Source organism: Perca fluviatilis, chromosome 7, assembly GCF_010015445.1.
Source record: "Perca fluviatilis chromosome 7, GENO_Pfluv_1.0, whole genome shotgun sequence".
Classification (NCBI taxonomy): Eukaryota; Metazoa; Chordata; class Actinopteri; order Perciformes; family Percidae; genus Perca; species Perca fluviatilis.
The window spans coordinates 35,801,984-35,821,703 of NC_053118.1; the positions used below are offsets into that span (position 1 = coordinate 35,801,984).

The 19,720-nt window shown below is 43.7% G+C and overlaps 1 protein-coding gene across 1 annotated transcript in view; it reads right to left on the reverse strand.

Annotated features, from left to right (window-relative positions):
* si:dkey-22o22.2 (neural-cadherin) overlaps positions 1-17,814 on the reverse strand; it is a 241,089-nt gene extending 223,275 nt beyond the window's left edge. Inside the window, exon 1 of the mRNA XM_039805925.1 lies at positions 16,321-17,814. Coding sequence (XP_039661859.1) covers positions 16,321-17,290 — 970 coding nt within the window. The 5' untranslated portion in view covers positions 17,291-17,814. The remainder of the gene's footprint in view (positions 1-16,320) is intronic.
* Between the last annotated feature and the right edge of the window lie 1,906 nt (positions 17,815-19,720).

A 19,720-nucleotide genomic window follows, 5' to 3' on the forward strand; every position in this document is an offset into this window, starting at 1 on the left:
ATGCCTATTTGTCTCGTGCTGGCGAGGACCCTAAACTATACACAACATGGCCGCTGTTACAGCATTTGGTATGAAACATCCGAAAGAATACGAGTTGTGCGCGAAGGAATCTACAGACAGTCGCCAAAATGCAGCAACTTCAGGTACAGAGGAGGATTCAGTATTCGGTTTCGGATTGGGCAGAATTTTAACCAGTGGATTCGGTATTCGGCCGAACCCCAAAAAAATCTGGATTCGGTGCATCTCTAATTTGTACATTTAGCTATGAAAAGTAAAGCACTGTAATTCGTGTGTATTCCACGTATTTATTACTGTATACACCACATTGACTGCTGCCGTGTAAAGGTCGTGACACACCGACCAGACGGCCGACCGTCGGCAGTAAAGCCAGTGTGACTGGTCAGTCTCCCCGAGTTGGTCCAAAAAGTTCCTCAGAACACCCCGAAGAGACGTATTACGTCTCCATAACAGCAGGCGGCGCTAATCTGTATTGTCGGCCAAAAATTAAAACCGGCAGCTGATTGGACAAACGCGTCCGTGGGTCTGGTTTCTTCGGAAATTCAAAGCCAGACCGTCATGGCGGCTTGTTCAGAATACGATCTCATATTGTAGTAAAATAGTTCACCGAAACGTGTTTCTGAAAACATTTTAAGAGAGAAATAGGCCGTGCAGTTGCTGAATCTGTTTTCATTTCAGATCAACAAAGGTCAGTTTAAAAGATTTTTATCAGATTTTGAGAGACTCTAGTCACCTCATTCCGCTCCCCGTTTACGGGTTAGCTCTCCACCAATCAGATGGGTCATTTGAGTCCAACTGCCCGCGAGTGCCCGCCTTCCGATTCAACATGTCAAATCGGCTAAAATGAAGGCCGACGCCCCTCGGACGGACGACAGCACGGGACACACCGAACAGACTCGAGTCACCGACCTCGCCAGACTGTCCAACGGCCGATTATCGGCCCGGTGTGTCTCGGGCTTAAGAACGCTGTGGACCACGTAGGGAGGAGCTTGTGCCCGACCCCCATCCATTGGGCTATAGAGTGCTGTCAATGTGACAAATTTAAATCCCATTGGATCAGAGTACTGTCACTTTGCTGCCCGTTAGGCCAATCGCTGCGTTTCCATTTGGAAAATGGATATATACTTTAAATGCACATTAAACGGCAACTGTGTACTTTGTTGAAATTTTGAGGCCACTTTAGATGCAGAAACATATTGAAAACGCTGTAGAGCACTCGTTGCTGTAAGAAATAAATTGTGTATTGCACTTTATTTCTGTTCTGTTTCCTATTATCTGAAAACTGTGTAGAGCAAGGTTTTCTTTGGTGAAGTTTGAGGCAGGTTCAGTGAATTGCACTTTAGTTTTATTTAGCAAAATGACATTGTGATGTTCTATCCAATCCAATATTTCCAAGCAGATTTTATAGGCTGTATTCTGATAAAATCCCACTGGGCACCCCGCTGACTGATTACTACGTATGTACAGTACGATATACTGTGCAGACCTAGTTCCAAGCAAAGTAAAAGTAAAAGTTCCCAGTTGCCCAGGGAGACGGCGGTATTCTGGAGGACAGGGATCGACATTTTCCCTCCCGACTCCAGCGCCTGATCCCCCTGAAGACTCAAGTTCAGAGCAGATAAGCTTCAGAGAGGAATCGGCACGGCAACCTTGACTTAAAGCGAAGGAAGAGAGAGCGCCGAGAGCGTTGTTTCATCTTCTCCGTCCGTCCTTTCACCCGACGGAGGGATGGTCTCCCCCCCCGGGGGGTTGGACCGCGAGGATGGAGAGGAATCAGAACCCGAGGGACAGGAGGAAGAGGAAGATAAGGGGAGGAGGAGGAGGAGCGTCACGGTGGAGATTGACAGACGTGGCTGAAACTCTTGAGACGTTTAGGGTTGTTAACGTGATTCTCCACGCCGCGGGGATGAGAGAAGGTCATAAACTGCTGCTGGATGGAAAACTGACACGCCGCTGCTCTTAAAACATCTTGAAAGAAGTCTACACTTCATCTTTGTTCTCGCCTGTAAGTCTCTCGTGTCACTCTTCAGACCTCTGGAAGTTTAAAGTATCATCCACGAACGATCAAAGAGACGGCAAAGGTGCTTTTTCCTAAATTATGATACTTTGTTTTGGTCAGTCAAGTCAGTTTCTTTTGGCAGAAATATTTGTTACAGATTATCTGGCATTGTCAGACCTTCCTCCACAGTGCTGCGGAGGAGGGTCTGACGAGTCCACACAGCATTCTGGGATGCGATATTACGAATACCACTATGGCCATGCCAAGACCCGCCCTTCAATAGCATTTATTGGCCAGGCGTCCATGAGAACACAAGGTAACGTAACCCCATTTGTTCAGGTCCGATCCCCTGACCAATCGGCTATTCTAACCTTAACCACTCAAGGCGAAATGCCTAACCCCCAACCAATCGAGCTGCTTCGTAGGGCGGGTTTGGCGTGGCCATAGTGGGATTCGTAATTTTGCTTCTGGGATGGGGGAAAAAGACGTGCTCTGGTTTATAGGCATTTCTTTAAACCAATCACAATGGTCTTGGGCGGGACTAAGCACCGGACGGCGCCACGATGCCGCTGCAAAATAGCCTCGGGAAGGAACTCAGATTGCAAAGATAGTCTAGCTACCTGTCCGGAAAAAAAATATATGTTACAGACCCGGAGAAAGGGGTGATATTCTGAGAAAAAACTCTCGAATTTCTAAGATTAAAGTCGTAAACTGAAAAAGAACTCGGATATTCTCTGGAATTAAAGTGGTAAATTTGGAATTGGAATTAATTACGTCCCTGCAATTTTCCCACTTTGCAAAGTCATCCAGTGGGCCTGATTGGACCCTTTGGCGGGCTGATTTTGGCCCACGGGCCGTATGTTTGACACCCCTGCCCTAAAGCCTTCACTTTCTTTATCCAGCAGCAAGACACGGCGACTCGGCGGCTTGGGTTTTGAAGGGATAAGATGACAACGTGTTGATATTTCTCCCAAAGAAGAAACGCCAAAGCCATAGAAATTATAAGACATTACGTGAATGCCAGACTGAATAAGTAGGAGTTTCTAGTCTACGCTTCTCTTCATGCAAAAAGGAGAGAGAGACGACGCACCTTGCAAGCACAAAAAACAATGCGTTTGTAAAGTCTAGGGCGACACTCCATCCATCCATCCATCCATCCATCCATCCATCCATCCATCAGCTGTAAGAGAACAGCGGCAGCAAAGTGTGATGGGAGGCAATTAGCGAGGATACGTCAACACACACATGAACAGACACAATGATGTGTAGCAGCCCTGAGGGTGTGTGTGTGTGTGTGTGTGTGTGTGTGTGTGTGTGTTGTGGGGGAGGGGGTTAACATGCAGAAAACAGATGTGTAACATCTCTCACATGCGTGTTAACAAACACAGCTGATTAGGTGGTTTCTCTGTGCGTCTGCTGGATTATTGGACGCAGGCCGAGGCTTTGTTTTCTGAAGTAAACATCACTGTTACTGAAGCTACTGAAGGAGAAGTAAAGTCTGACTCCGACTGCAGATTCTTCTTCATCCCTCAGCAGAGACAGAGAGACAGAGAGAGAGAGAGAGAGAGAGAAAAGAGGAAGTCAGCTTGCATTATGAGTGTGTGTCGGGACCAGGACAGCTCGACTGAAGCGGAGAGAAAAGATGTCTCTGTTCGCTTCTCTTATGTAATCCCTGTTCACACACTGCTGTCATTACCACTGAGTTCGACATCTTATTTTCTTCCAGGGAAAAACTGCTGATGCACTTCAACGAGATCTCCGAAATATCAAGCTTCCTCAGCGGCTCTCCGTTATACTTGGGCTATACATTTACATTGCTATTTCTTTCAAAAACTAATATCTTTTGCTACATTCCATCTATTCTATCTTCTAGTTTCTTCTCTCCTCTGGGACAGTAAACTGAATATCTTTGAGTTATGGGACAAAACGAGACATTTGAGGACGTCATATTGGGCTTTCTTTGGGAAACATTGATCCACATTTTTCACCATTTTCTGACATTTTAGAGACCAAACAACTAATGAAAAGTTAGTTGCAGCCTTGAACTGACATGAAATACACACTTACTTATGCTGCCTCTCTCTCTCTCTCTCTCTCTCTCTCTCTCTCTCTCTCTCTCTCTCTCTCTTACACACACACACGGCCAAGTGTCAGATCTGGAGAAGCCTTCATCTGTTAACTAATGAGACAGACACACACACATACACACACACACACCTCCTGTGAGACCCTGAGTAGAGCAAAGTGGAGATCAAGGCTGTGGCCTGTGTGTCTAAAGACCACACACACTTTTTCCATCCCCCTCCCTCTCTCTCTCTCTCTCTCTCTCTCTCTCTCTTTCTCTCTTTTTTTTCCAGCTGTTTTCCAGCTGCTTAGTGTTGATCTTTAACCTTTGACCCTGCAGCAGAGAACAAGGCTTCTGGGGGCAAAAATAGAAAAGAAAGTTGAACCTGCCTCATTTTTTGCCACGACGCATGCAGCGTCAGCTTGCTGAAAGTTGGCTGACGCACAGAGATTAATTCACCTTAAAACGTCACTGTCTAACAAATTATTATGCACGGGTTCGCAGGATATGGTAAGATATTATGATGACATGATGTCATGCTTTAGCCACGTTTGCATAAAAAAAGAAAAACGATTAATTGATTATGAAAATAATTGGCGATAAATTTAATGGTAACAATCGATTAATCTTTGCAGCCTTATCTTAATACGTGGAAGAGGAAAACTTTCATCAGCACAGCAGGTAAGAAGTGTTTGTGTGCGTGTGTGTGTGTGTGTGTGTGTGTGTGTGTGTGTGTGTGTGTGTGTGTGTGTGTGTGTGTTTAACAGGAGCAGTTAACCAGGTGTGTTTCCAGTTGGAAGATCTGTGGGACGCATCTGTACTGTTTTTATCGGTTGGTGTGTGTGTGTGTGTGTGTGTGTGTGTGTGTGTGTGTGTGTGTGTGTGTGTTTGAGAGAGAGTATCAGGTGTCTCCAAGTCCTTTTATACGGATCATGGCACCTCAGCACTCCATTTCTCACCTGCATATTTATCATCCGTCCCTCCGTTAGAAGGTTAACGTGCCGTAAAAACACACGTTTGACTCTGCACTTCACAAACTTACACAAGCTGGAGATTCGAAGAAACTGTGTATGTTTGGCTGAAGAGATAAGGTGACGATGGGTATAACGGAAACAAACTTGGCGAATTCAGGCCTCGCTCACACGTACATGGGTATTTTTTAAATAGAGTTTTTCATCCTTTGTTAAATTAAATCTCTGCCCAAATTTCAATTCAATTCAATTTTATTCATAGTATCAAAACTCATAACAAGAGTTATCTCAAGACACTTTACAGATAGAGTAGGTCTAGATCACACTCTATAATTTACGAAGACCCAACAGTTCTAGTAATTCCCCCAAGAGCAAGCATTTTAGTGCGACAGTGGTGAGGAAAAACTCCCTTTTAGGGAGAAACCTGGGACAGACCCAGGCTCTTGGTGGGCGGTGTCTGACGGTGCCGGTTGGGGATGAAATGAAAACACAAAACACATTGAAGCACTGTTAGGAGCCTAACCAACCCAAAACTTTTTGTCTTCACGACAACACTCAAAACTGAGTCTCTGAACATCAGTACCGACACAGAAGCTAAGCAACGTCCTGCTGTGGACGGGGGCAGCAGCTACAGGCCCCACACACTGCCAGCGAACGCCGTGAAGTGTAGAATAGTGCGGAGTGTAGATCGCGTGCCATGCTGTTTGTTTGTACCGGACGCTCATTTCTCCTTGCTGGTCACAAAACAACCCTTTCTCCTCTCCACTCTACAGAATGGGTCTGTGTGTGTGTGTGTGCTTGTGTGTGTGTATCACTCCATCTGTCTGCCAGCCTGTAAGTCTCTCTCTGTGTGCCTGATAGTGTGTCTCGCTGTTGACACAGATGTGTCAAGACAGCCAAAATCACCATTAACTTGGGTGTTTTATTTTGAAATTTATTTTATTTTGTAAAGTATCCGGCTGCCCTGTGGCCTTCCTGTATGTGATTACCTTCCCTGGCTTGAGACAGTTCCCTCGTGGTGACTTTGGAGTTTTAAAGGGATAGGAACTGAACTAAGTTCAGACATGCTTTGCACTCAAATATAATCATTCTGAATGTTGTTGAAACAAGAAAAAACACAGCTGCTACGTTAGATGCTAGAGATGATTTATCATTTCTGTAACACATTTACAGAAACTATTTTTCAAAACTATATATGTAACAATTAAACAGCAGAATTAGCCCCGAACTGTATGCTCGGTGTGTCGTGACGTAACTCGTGTGTTTAATGGTTGCAGCCTGGATGCGATGACCTTGTCCTACTTGGTGTTTGGCGAGCGATCTCGCCCGAGGCTACAGCTGATTGGCTGTCAATAAGCCATTAGGGCAACCGATAGATACACAAACAGGGAGGGGTTTTGGAAAGGGGGAAGGTGAGGACAGAGAGAAAACGGGACGGACAATTTTAAGTCCTGCCTGCTGTGATCTTCATTTTTCTACACTGCTGAATAGAGATGTAACGATACACTTAATTTCAAGTTGACGATAAGATTTGTTTTGTTTTTTGTTAAACAGAATCAGCTGCAGACAATTGAAAAATATTCTTTCATTTACATAAACTGTCCAAAACAACAGATGTGTCCTCTTACCAAAAGTGACATTGAACATGTATTTTATCTTAAATAACAACAACGAAATAAAGAATTAGATATAGATGTTTTGTACTGTATCGCAATTCATGTTTTTGTATCTCAACCTGTTGTTAATTTTTACACATTCATATCCATTTTTAACCGACTCACTCATGAATCGTTACACCCCTACTAATGATTTAGCTATCCTTACAGTTTTTAGCATTCGGATCATTTAAAGAAATACACTTCATTTTCTTTCTAAATATAGAGTAAGAACTGTGGCTGAAACTGACAAACGTTCTCAGTTTTTCTGCTTTTGATTGAGCTAAGCTAGCAGATTCCCCATGCTTCCAATGCTTATGCTAAGCTAGGCTAAGCTAACCACATCCTGGATTCCTCTCTGCACAGAGATGAAGCTGAGATCCATCTGATGTCTGTCCGCTGTAACAGTCTCCGGACTGTTCCTTTACGCTGATGACTCGCTTTTAATTGTTCGGATCTTAACGAGCTGCAGTGTTTTGTTTGGTCCAAAACTGTTTGCGCTAAAATATGATGAATATGGACGATCATTTATGTGTGTGTTGCTTTGTTGCCTTAAAAAAATAAATAAAAAAAATAGAAGGTCATTCTGGGGAGCTTCACAATCATTTATCCTGCAGCCACACACACACACACACACACACACACACAGAAATACCAACAGACTAACACGCATACTGTCACTGTTGTGATCAATGTATGTGACACTGACAAACACTGCAGAGCCTCGAGGACATTCAACACACACGCACACACACCACACACACACACACACACACACACACACACGGCAGGTTGCTTCAGGCCTCAGGGTAAATCCAGAAATAAAGACAATAGAATAGTCGAAAAGAACTGTGTGTGTGTGTGTGTGTGTGTGTGTGTGTGTGTCCTCAGGGCTGCCAAGCAGAAGATCTGTGGAAAGCATGACAGACCAGAGCCATGTTTGTGTAACAGTGTGTGTGTGTGTGTGTGTGTGTGTGTGTGCGCGCTCGCACCAAAACAATAAATAACAGTTAAGCGTGAAGCTGCTGTTTAATGAGGGAACAGACCCGTCGGTGAGCAGCCGGCTGCATTAATTTCAGCCCGACAGGAACGGTTTTCTCATTTAAATATGCAAATAAACCCATCCGTTACCGTTAATGGGACAGTGAAGAATTAGAGCTTCATCCGAGTCACGGTCTAAGGTTTCAATCGGTTCTCTAAAAGCTACGTTCACATTTGATTAATTTCACATGTGCAGCGATTTCCGCTTTCAACCAAACCAGACCACGACATGAGTCCTACTCCCACAGGAACGTTTCATAAATTAGTGCCCCTGGTTGGGTTATGTTCAGGCACCAAAACTACTTAGTAAGAGCAGAAATTCGACTTGTCCTGCTTGACGGTCAGTGTAACGCTTATCAGTTCAATTTTCTAAGCACAAACGGACATTTGGAAAAACAGAAAAATGGATTCCAATATCCATTTTTAATTTTTTTCCCGCCTTGAAAAATTAAAAAATTGGATCTTTAACCTGTTTTTCCAATTTTCAGTTTTTCTTCAGAGGATCAGACATTTAGAAAATTACAAAATTGCGTCTGCGCTCCAATTATTCAATACTGCAATGGTATTCTCTCCCTTGTTCCGCCTAGCTACGCCCCACCACTCGAAACCATCAGTTGCAAGCACCTCTGACCCCAAAGTCTATCAGTTTTTAGTTTTTTTGGTCCATATGCAGTTAGTGACCTGCATATTCTGCAAAGTAAAGGAAGAGAATACCATTGCAGTATTGAATAATTAGAGCCCAGACGCAATTTTGTAATTTTCTAAATTTCTGAACCTCTGAATAAAAACAGAAAATTGGAAAAAAAGGTTAAAGATCCAATTTTAAATTTGTCAAGGTGGAAAAAAAATTAAAAATTTGATATTTGAATCCAAATGTCCGTTTCTGCTTAGAAAATTGAACTGATAAGCGTTACACTGACCCTTTACTCTCACCGAAGTGACTTGAGACTCGCCTGTGACTTGCGCGTGTAAATTACTCCCACCTCCGTTATTATGATATGATATGACATCGCTGGTCATCATCTCTCTCTCATCAGGGTTTGTCGGCGAGTGTGACTCAGATATCCTGTCCAACAGACCGGCGACCGTTCCCCCCACCCCCCGTGTGACATGTGTTTACAGTGTTTAGGTGGGTTTGAACGCAAACCCAACCAAATGAGAATATAACGTAATAAATGAAATGAAAAATTCTGCGACTTCACCCCGGAATCACACTGAATCCGTCCGAACTGTAGGCGTGTAAAGCGTTCTAAATGTTGCTTTCTGTCTCTTGTTTCTGCGTGTCAGAACTGTCTTCATGTTGCTCATTTTAAGATGAAATAAAGCACATTAATCATTCACAGTTTAAATAAGACAAGGAAACGAGAATACACAGACACACACACGGGAGGAAAGCTGCCTGAAGTCATGGCCTACACACATAAACAAGGACAAACGCGTGTGTGTGTGGGTGTGTGTGTGTGTGTGTGTGTGTGTGTTGTACGTTGAATGCCAAGGACTCAGCAGAGTCGCTGCCATCTGCAAAGATGGATGACCTGCCAGAGAGAGAGAGATCTATGTATGTGTGTGTGTGTGTGTGTGTGTGTGTCACATCTGTAAAATGTATTATACACGGAAGGTGAAGTGTGTGTGTGGAGGACGCTGTGTAGAAGTGTGTGTGTGTGTGTGTGTGTGTTTTCTTTTAGACTAATTGCTGTTCAGTGTCTGAATTTCATGTAACAACTCAACCAAAGTCTACACAAGACAACCACAACTTTAAACATCCTGTGCAGCAATTACTGATGGGAGAACCGGATAAAAAGTTCAATATGTACTAAATGTATACTGCAATATCCATCGAGATTATTCTGGGTTTCAACATTGTTAGAAACATGTGGGCATAATGTAAGTACGTGACTCAACAACATACAGAACAAAGGTTGAGTCGTTTTTACACGTTTGAGACATTGTTCACAAATGGCGTCGTTTATGAAGCTGCCAGCGTCTGTTTTACGTTATATTCCTACGTAGTAAACCTTGTTTTTTAAAAAAAGTCCTGAGCGCTTTTTTAAACGCCACTGCCGACGATTTTTTTTGCAGCTCAAAGCGTCTTTTACTACTATTACAATGTTACTGCTACTACATTGCACATATCTCTACATGTTGTTCATATATTGTTCATATTACATAGCCATATTTATTCTGCTCTTATAAGGTAACTGCTAATACACTGCACACATTTATATTACATTTATACTACTCTAAACCACCTTCTGTAAACCAGCTGTATACTACTGTCTAAACTGCACTAGATTTCTTGTCCTGTCTATGCACCACCTGTCTATACTTGTATAGCACATTGCGCTTTTCTGCGTTTTTTGCACTTCTGGCTGGACGCAAACTGCATTTCGTTGTCTTTGTACACGTACTCTGCACAATGACAATAAAGTTGAATCTAATCTAAAAATCTAATCTAATCTTTTTGAAGTTGAAAAACGAAACTGAAAGAAGCGGTCTGCACAAAGCGCTTTTCTGACAGCTAAGATAGAGCATTTCAAGCAGTAGCATGAAACGGTCCACACTTCCTGTCTCCTGAAGGGGCGTGGCCCCATTTGAAAGTGTAGAGAATGTCGTGCGGCTGAATGAAATGTTCAATTTGTACGATTGATTTATATTTTCTTTTGCTACCGTTAGATATTTACACAGGTAAAAGACACATTTAGAGATTAGAGATTAGTTTTTTTAGCCTGATGCTGAACGTTAGCGGACGTTAGCTTCTCTGTGTTGCCAGATCTCGCGAGAGTTTGTTCCTGAGACAGAAACACGTCTCAAACAAAGTTCGTTTCCTCCTGATGTGTCCGTCTGAAAAAAAGCCATTCTAGTGTCAAAATGTTCTGGAGAAATGTGGCTTGTGAAGAATGGGTCCCATGTTTACTTCGGGGACTACGGGGCGAAAGAATCGCTCATGATCTGAGTTCACGTTCACTTCTCCTGTTGGAATGAATACACTCAGGACCTGCTGTACCATAATATCATGGGCGTCGGGTGGGTCCTCCCTTGTTAGTCAGAGAAGATAACCACACAGTAGCACCATGGCTTTTATATCAACACACACATTTTTCCAAGCCCTAACTCTCAGACTGACAAGTTTAAACAACAGAGAGGGAATCTGGCAGGCCAGCTGACCAATCAGAGGCCGTGCTGGAGAAATGCTTCCTGTGCTGCTCCGGCCTCGTTCCCACAAATCAAAATCAACCACAAACCAGTGGAGACGAAAGACAGGACACACACACACACACACACACACACACACACACACACACACACACACACACACACAGACACACACATATACACACACACACACACACACACACACACACACACACACACACACACACAGACGCATACACACACAGACACACAGACAGACACACACACAGACACACACAGACAGACACACACAGACGCACACACACAGACAGACACACACAGACGCACACACACAGACACAGACAGACACACACACACACAGATGTAGACACACACAGACACACAGACACACAGACAGACACACACAGACGCACACACACAGACGCACACACACAGACAGACACACACACACAGACACGCACGACACACACATACAGATACACAGACACACACACACACAGACACACACACATACACACACAGACACACACATACAGACACACAGACAGAGACACACACAGACACACACACACACACAGATACACACACATACACACACAGACACACAGACACACACACACACACAGACAGACACACAGACAGAGACACACACACACACACACACAGACACACACACACACACACACACACACACAGACACACACACACACACACACACACACAGTCTGCTTCAACATAAACAAAGCGTCCCGTTTCGGCGCGTGTGTTCAGACCTGGGACAGTTCCAGGTGAGCAAACACACTAATTTCTACAAATAAACAGCGGAGATTGGACAGTTTGGACCGACTGATTGAGCAGATCCGACCAGAGCACCGAGCCACCGCTGCCATCCAGATGTGCAGAGTTTAGGCTCTTGGCTAAACATTTACTTTGGGGCATCTGGACGTCATTTTCATCCTGTCAAACAACTGCAGCGACACTGATTCACTTCAGTTTCATACTGACGTGATGTGAAAGATTTCTGAAGAGTTTTGTTGAAGCTCCAGATGGACCGGGAGGGTTGGGGGGGGGTCACCTTTCAGTCGGTGGATTCACTGACAGATGAGTATTTCCTAAGTTGAGTTTGGGAGGATTTTAGTTGACAATTAACCATGCATTCTCAGGAACCGAGTCCGTATGATATCGTACGAAAGTGTGTGCACAACAAAATAATAATAATAATAAAAATAGAGCTGGGTAATATATTGATATTATATTGATATCTTGATATGAGAGTAGATATCGTCTTAGATTTTGGATATCGTAATATCGTGATATGACATAAGTGGTGTCTTTTCCTGGTTTTAAAGGTGCTGTTCTAGCTTTACCCAATTAGTCATTAGACACATTAATGATTATAATTTATCAAAAGTCTCATTGTGTAAATATTTTTTGTAAGCACCAATTGTCAACCCTAAAATTTGTATTTGATTTTATTTCTGCGCTTTTTTTGTTTTCTCCACACATTTATTTTAAGCTTTTTCCAATAATTTGGTCACTTTTTTTTCCAACGTTCTTGTATAAGTTCTTTTTAGATGCTATATAATTGACTAAAACACCCAAATTCAATGAAAGTAGTGAACTGATCATTTATTTTACCTGTGAGGTGCGTTGCATGGAACCAAGTTATTTATTTATTTTTTGACAATTTGGTTGAAAGAAAACCCAAATTTCTGATATAGAAACTTTCTGAAAATGGGACAGATTAGACCAGAGGACAACAGGAGGTTTAAGTTCATATTATTATTTGGTAAGTAAGTTATGGTGCATCTCAGGTGATGTTACGGAGTAATCCAAAAGTAATGTAACTAGTAGTGTAGCTAATTAATTTCAACAGTAGTGAGTAATGTTTTTTTAAACTAGTAATGTGTATTCTATTACGTTTTTTTCCAGTAACTACCCCAACACTGGCTGTGAGACAAATGTGACGTTTCTACAAACATATCTTTTTCTGTGAGGTCACGATGACACGCTGCACTTGTTCTTAAATAAAGCCGTGATATTAAGATGTAATTTTGTCAAAATGAGAAGTTCTGGCGCAGAAAGTTTAATTTTGGAAAGTAAATGCCAAACGCTGCTGCAATAATCAGAATCTGGTGCTGAGTGCAGAGTTAGGACGATGAAGATGAAGATGAAAGCTATGGTTATAGGTTAGAGATGATTCCGAAGGCTACGGAGAGTTGATTTGGAGGGAAACTTCTTCTCCACTTTGGTTTCTCTGAAGCTTGACCGCATCAACAACATGAGAAGTTTCTTTAAACCAAGTCTCGCATCGCCAGACCTTCCTCCACAGCGCTGCGGAGGAGGGTCTGGCTAGTCCACACAGTGTTCTGGGATGGGAGAAAAACGTGCTCTGGTTTATTGGCGTTTCTTTAACACTCGTGTTGTCTTCCCGTTGACCGTGCAACTTTTAGTTTTTCTGGGTCAAAATGTCAATTTAAAACTTTTTTACGTTTACCTTGTGTTTTTTTATTTTAATAACACTTTTGTTGTTATTCTCGACGTCTTTGTCGCTTTTTTTCCCACGTTATATATATATATATATATATATATATATATATATATATATATATATATATGTCACTTTATGCATTTTTCCTAGGGCGGCTCGATTATGGAAAAAAAATATAATCACGATTATTTCGGTCAATATTGAAATCACGATAATTTGACACGATTACTCGTTACCTTCTGGAAAGATGTTGCAACAATTGAACTTAAACTGTGGAAAAAGTTAAATAAATCAACAGTAAAAAAAAACATAAATCTGTGAAATTTGCCTCAATACTTTTCCTATTTAAAGTTAATTTTTTCATTCAGAACACGAGAAAATAAGTTTACTTGCAAAACGTAATGAGCTAAATAATAGTTTTTCTCGATTATTCTGTTTTTGTGATCATTGGGAGCCGAGATCATAATCACGATTACATTTCAATTAATTGCACAGCCCTAATTTTTCCCACATTTTTTAAGCTTTTTTCAAGATTCTTTTATCAGTTTTGTTTTCAAATGCTATGCTATTAAATAAAACACCCACATTAATTTAAAGTAGTTAACTGATCATTTATTTTACTTGTGAAAAGCGTTGCAGGGAACCTCCACGTTATTTCTTTTGACAATTTCGTTGAAAGAAACCCAAATTTCTGATATAGAAACTTTTTGAAAATGGGTCAACTTTGACCCGAGGACACCAGGAGGGTTAAACCAATCACAAACACTTAACTACCGTTTTATCTAAAAAGAGACATCTCTTTCTTTGGTCATCTTCAATTTTAGATTTTTTTTTTATTACCTTAACACGAAAAAGTGAAATCCTCACGTGCAGTTTGATACAGTATTCTCGTTGAATATATCGACCCAACTACTTACAAACAGACTGTTTGGTTGTTTAGGTACAAAGACACTTCAACTACTCAAATAATCAGCTTCAATCAAGGAGTGTGTTTTTTTTTTTTTTTTTTTTTTTTTTTTTTTTTTTTTTTTTTTTGCAGTGTGTGTGTGTGCTTAACAGCATTTTAAAAAGTAGAATGTGCGTGTGAAGTGAGTTGAGAGGTGTGTTTACTCTGCTCACCACACACACCTTTAAGGACCTGCTGGCAACACACACACACACACACTCTTTCCCCCTCTCTCTCTCTGTGTGTGCGTGTGGGACACACACACACACACACACACACACACACACACACACACACACACACACACACACACACACACACACACACACACACACACAGTCTTTAAAAGGAGATTTCTGCAACAAACTGCCAGTAGAAAAACTCTAAGAATCACTGATCTTTGACCCCATCAACGTGCACACATTTTAAGGATATAACCAAAATAGAATCAGTCCAACTTTTATTTTTATTTTTATTTTTTTACACCACACTGATTTCCTTCTGGTTTCGCCGCACAGTTTCTTTCCTTCCAACTGAACTAAAAACTCTCGTGAAAGAACTCGGCTGAAAGATTCTGCTCATCGTCTCTTTTTGAAGCAGAGGGGAACAGAGAAGATAAGAGAAGAGGATTGGAGTGCTTTAAGAGTTGCTGACATCTCTCATAAGAACTTTTCTGGGATGAAACTAGATGGTACAGTTGTTTCTGAAGATAAACATGTGTGGTGTTTATGAATTAAATGTTTCCCGTTTAACCAACCACAGCTGTTAAAGTGCTCATATTATGGTTTTTGGCTTCTTCCCTTTCCCTTATTGTGTTATATATCTTTTGTTGTGCATGATATAGGTTTACAAAGTGAGAAAGCTCAAAGTCCCCCCCAAAGGGACTTACCATCTCCAACAGAAAACACTGTTCACCAGCTGCTCCAAACAGCTCTATTGTAGTCCAGCCTTTACTTCAGAGACAGACATGGTCACTTTGGAACACACGTTATAATGCTCACCTAGCTGCTAGCATGGCACGCCCTCGTAATCTGCTTCTGACTGGCTAGTAGTCCTTACCTAGGTACTGTCAGGGCACGCCCTCATACTCTGCTTCTGACTGGCTAGTAGTCCTTACCTAGATACTGTCAGGGCACGCCCTCATATTCTGCTTCTGACTGGCTAGTAATCCTTACCTAGCTACTGTCAGGACACGCCCTCGTAATCTGCTTCTGACTGGCTAGTAGTCCTTACCTAGGTACTGTCAGGGCACGCCCTCATACTCTGCTTCTGACTGGCTAGTAGTCCTTACCTAGCTACTAGTGCGACTCCCAACAAAGATGGAACAGAAGTGAGATGCCTCACTCTGTAGCTAAAACAGAGAGCTCAACACACAGGGTGAAAAGAGGAGCTGCAGCAATGTGCAGTACAACAAAAATATGGTGTTTATTGAAAATTAAACCATGTAAACCTATTCTGATATAACATCTAAATACAATTATGAACCTGAAAATGAGCATAATATGAGCCCTTTAAATCTAAACACACACACACAAACATGAGTCTACTTCATCCAGATCAAACCAGCATGATCCCAAGCATCCAAACTGAGCACTAAAGCAACACAACACACCAAGTTACATTTTCCAGCTTCATCGATATATGAATCCACGAAGCAGCAGCTTCAGACTCTCAGACATCATCAGAACTCTGCAGGTAAAACAAGTCTCCTTGTACGGAAGAGGATTGTATTAGAGCTCTGAGTTTTAAGTTCTAAGGAAAAAAATCAATTCTGACGCAGAAAATTGTATTTGAATTCTGAGGAACAAAAATTATTAGAAAAAGTGATTTTTCTGAGGGGGAAAAAAAATCTGAATTCAGAGAAATTCAAAATTCTACTTCAAACTCAGAACCGAAATAGGCTACATTTGTCACATGTGGCCCTAATCATCTTCCATATATACACACAAAAAAACACAAAAAAAACGAAAAGCCTTCTTACCTCGGAGGTTTTGGATCTTCACCGCCACCTCTGCGGGCTCGCGCAGGCTGCGCGCCAGGTACAGACGCCCCGAGTCCCGCTCGATCTGGACCGGAGAGTCGGGTTCGGAAATCACCTCGAACCGCCGCTGCTCGAACCTCTGGTCCGGCACCGTGAACACCAGATCCCCGACTCTGCTGTTATCCGGGACGGTAACGGTGTAGCTCAGCTCCTCGGTGAGAGCGCGGAGCCTCCGCCGAGCTCTCGCTCCGCCAGAGCCGCGGACGTTGACGCGCAGGAACACCGGCTCTCCCGTCAGCGCCACATCCCCGCCGTCACTCACGTGCAGCCTCAGCGTCAACCGGCTGACCCCCAGCAGCGACCCGACCAACTTCACCTGCCCCGTCTGTGGAACTACGTGCAGCAGCGGAGACTGCGGCGCCGCGTAAAACGTGACGCGGCCGTTCCTCTCCGCGTCGCCGTCTTTCGCGCCGAAGCGAGCCAGCTCGGTGCCGAGCGGCGTCAGCTCGTGCACTTCCACCGTCTGGTTCCCGCCGGTGAACCGGGGGACGTTGTCGTTCCTGTCCGACACTTCCACCTGCACGGCGGCCGCTTTCCTCTGACAGCGCGGCGGCAGCCGCACCGTCAGCTCGTACATCGCTATGAACTCCCGGTCCAGAGCTTTGGCGGAGACCAGCCCCAGGTGGTGGCGGTGGTCCCGGTGGCCGTGGTAGTGAATAAGACGGAAATCGGACGCGTAATCCCCAAGCAGGCTGGCGTTCAGGTCCGCGCCGGGGCAGCCGGCGGCTCCCAGCAGCGGCAGCAGCACCCCGGACACCCGCGTCCCAGCCGGGGAGTTCTCCGCTATGTGTCCGAAATAGCGCGCTGGGTGCCCGGGCTGCGCGGACGCACACACCGGAGAGCCATGAAGCAGCAGCAGCAGAGGGAGCAGGTGGAAGGGGAGTCTGTGTAAGAGAACAGCTTTGGTCATGTTTCCATCAAACCCGTTTCAGTTGGAGAAGACAGCAAAGTGTCCGCCAGAGCCGCGAGACGCGTCTCTGACTGGGATCCGATGGAAAATGATGTCAGCTGTGTAAACAACTGTTTATGTGCGGGGGGGAAAGAGCAAAGTTCCCCTGCAGCAGCACAGCACTGTGATTTGAAATCTCCTAATTAACTCCTAAATCCGTTTTTTTGGTGCGTGAAGAGAAGAGCGCAAAACCATCCAGTGCGCAAAGTCCATCCAGTGAATATCAGCACGAAGCCGATATTCCTCTCCAGTTAATTAATAACTCAACCAAAAAACACTTTTACGCATAAATGGAAAAAATATATATATATATATCTGTATTTTCTCCTCCACTGCCACTGGTCGAAAAGTAACGTCAGTCGAAGTGAGATCAAAATATATTTTTTCTCAGTTCCGTTCAAATATTTTCCCGTACAGATGATGATGATGACGATGATGATGATGATGGTGTTGCTCCAGAGTGTATCGGAGCGTCTCCACCGGAGGATGGCTCAGACTGACGCTCATAGAGACACCCAGCAGACTCCATGTGGATCCGCGGGCCCCGCCCAGCCCGGAGGAGAGAGACCAATCACACGGCAGGAAGGGGTCTGAGTGACAGGATGCAGGACCCCGCCCACTGGCATGCTGAGTCAGCTGATGATGGAGAGAAAGAGAGAGAGAGAGAGAAAGATAGATTACAAAATAAATTAAATTAAGAGAAAGTTGTACACTTCATATTTTATATAATTATCGCTGTACACTTCATATTTTATATATTATTACTGTATATTTGTTTTTATTTATATGTTTAATTATTGATAATATATCTTGTTTTTATTTGTTGTTTGTATACCTGGAGGTATAACGAAAATAATTTCCCCCTGGGATTATTAAAGTATTTCTGATTCTGATTCTGATTCTGAAGTTGTAACTTTTTTTGCTGTACCATTGTTCTTCTCCTGCCTCTATCACTTTATGTTTAAGTTGGTGTTCAGGTTATAGATTAGGTTGTGCCAGTTATTGTTAATTTCTTTTTATTCATATGTTATCTGCTTTGGCAATATAAGCAATGTATTGTCATGCCAATAAAGCTCTTTAAATTGAAAAAAAACCAGAGAGATGTACATATTATCATGACTATTCTTTTGTGTATGTTTTTAATATTATAGTTTCAACATACCTTTTGAGGAACATGCACAGTATTTGTTTATTATATAATAATTATCCTGTTTACTTGTATTATTATTTTAGATGTATTTACTGCTTTGGCAACACAGATTTATTGATTGAATAGACAGAGATTGAGACAGAGAGACAGAAAGAGAGAGAGACAGAGAGAGACCAAGACGGAGAGATACAGAGAGGGAGAGAGAGAGATAGACAGAGAGAGAGAGGGAGGGAAACCAACACGTTCTCACGGGAAACAGAAAGAGAGCGAGAGGGAGAGAGAGAGAGACACACACAGAGTGAGTGAGAGAGAGAGAGGGAGAGAGACAAAAAGAGAGGGAGAGAGAGACAGAGAGAGACAGAAAGAGATAGAGAGGGGGAGAGAGAGACGCACACAGGGAGAGTGAGTGATTGAGAGAGATACAGAGAGACACAGAGTGAGAGAGGAGTGAGTGAGTTAGTGAGAGAGAGAGAGAGAGAGAGAGAGAGAGAGAGAGAGAGAGTGAGAGAGAGATCGTTTTCCATCATCCTCCTGTCCCATGTGAGACCCTTTAAACACTGAACCTGCCGACCCGGGATCATCTCTCTCAGGAGATGCGAGTCAGCATAGAAATGAGGATGACAGTGGCCGGGTGGGCTCAGTGGGTAGAGCAGGCGCACATGTACTGAGAGGCTTACATCCATCTTCGTCTGCTTAGCTGGTGTCGGAGCAGCTCCAGCAGGGGGACTCCAAACTTCCCTTTCCCGAGCCACATTAACCAGCTCCGACTGAGGGATCCCAAGGGGTTCCCAGGCCAGGTTGAAGATATAATCCCTCCACTTTGTCCTGGGTCTTCCCCGAGACCTCCTCCCAGCTGGACGTCCCTCCACCTAGTCCTGGGTCTTCCCCGAGACCTCCTCCCAACTGGACGTCCCTCCACCTAGTCCTGGGTCTTCCCCGAGACCTCCCTCCTCAGCTGGACGTCCCTCCACCTAGTCCTGGGTCTTCCCCGAGACCTCCTCCCAGCTGGACGTCCCTCCACCTAGTCCTGGGTCTTCCCCGAGACCTCCTCCCAGCTGGACGTCCCTCCACCTAGTCCTGGGTCTTCCCCGAGACCTCCTCCCAGCTGGACGTCCCTCCACCTAGTCCTGGGTCTTCCCCGAGACCTCCTCCCAGCTGGACGTCCCTCCACCTAGTCCTGGGTCTTCCCAGAGACCTCCTCCCAGCTGGATGTGCCTGGAACACCTCCCTAGGGAAGCGCC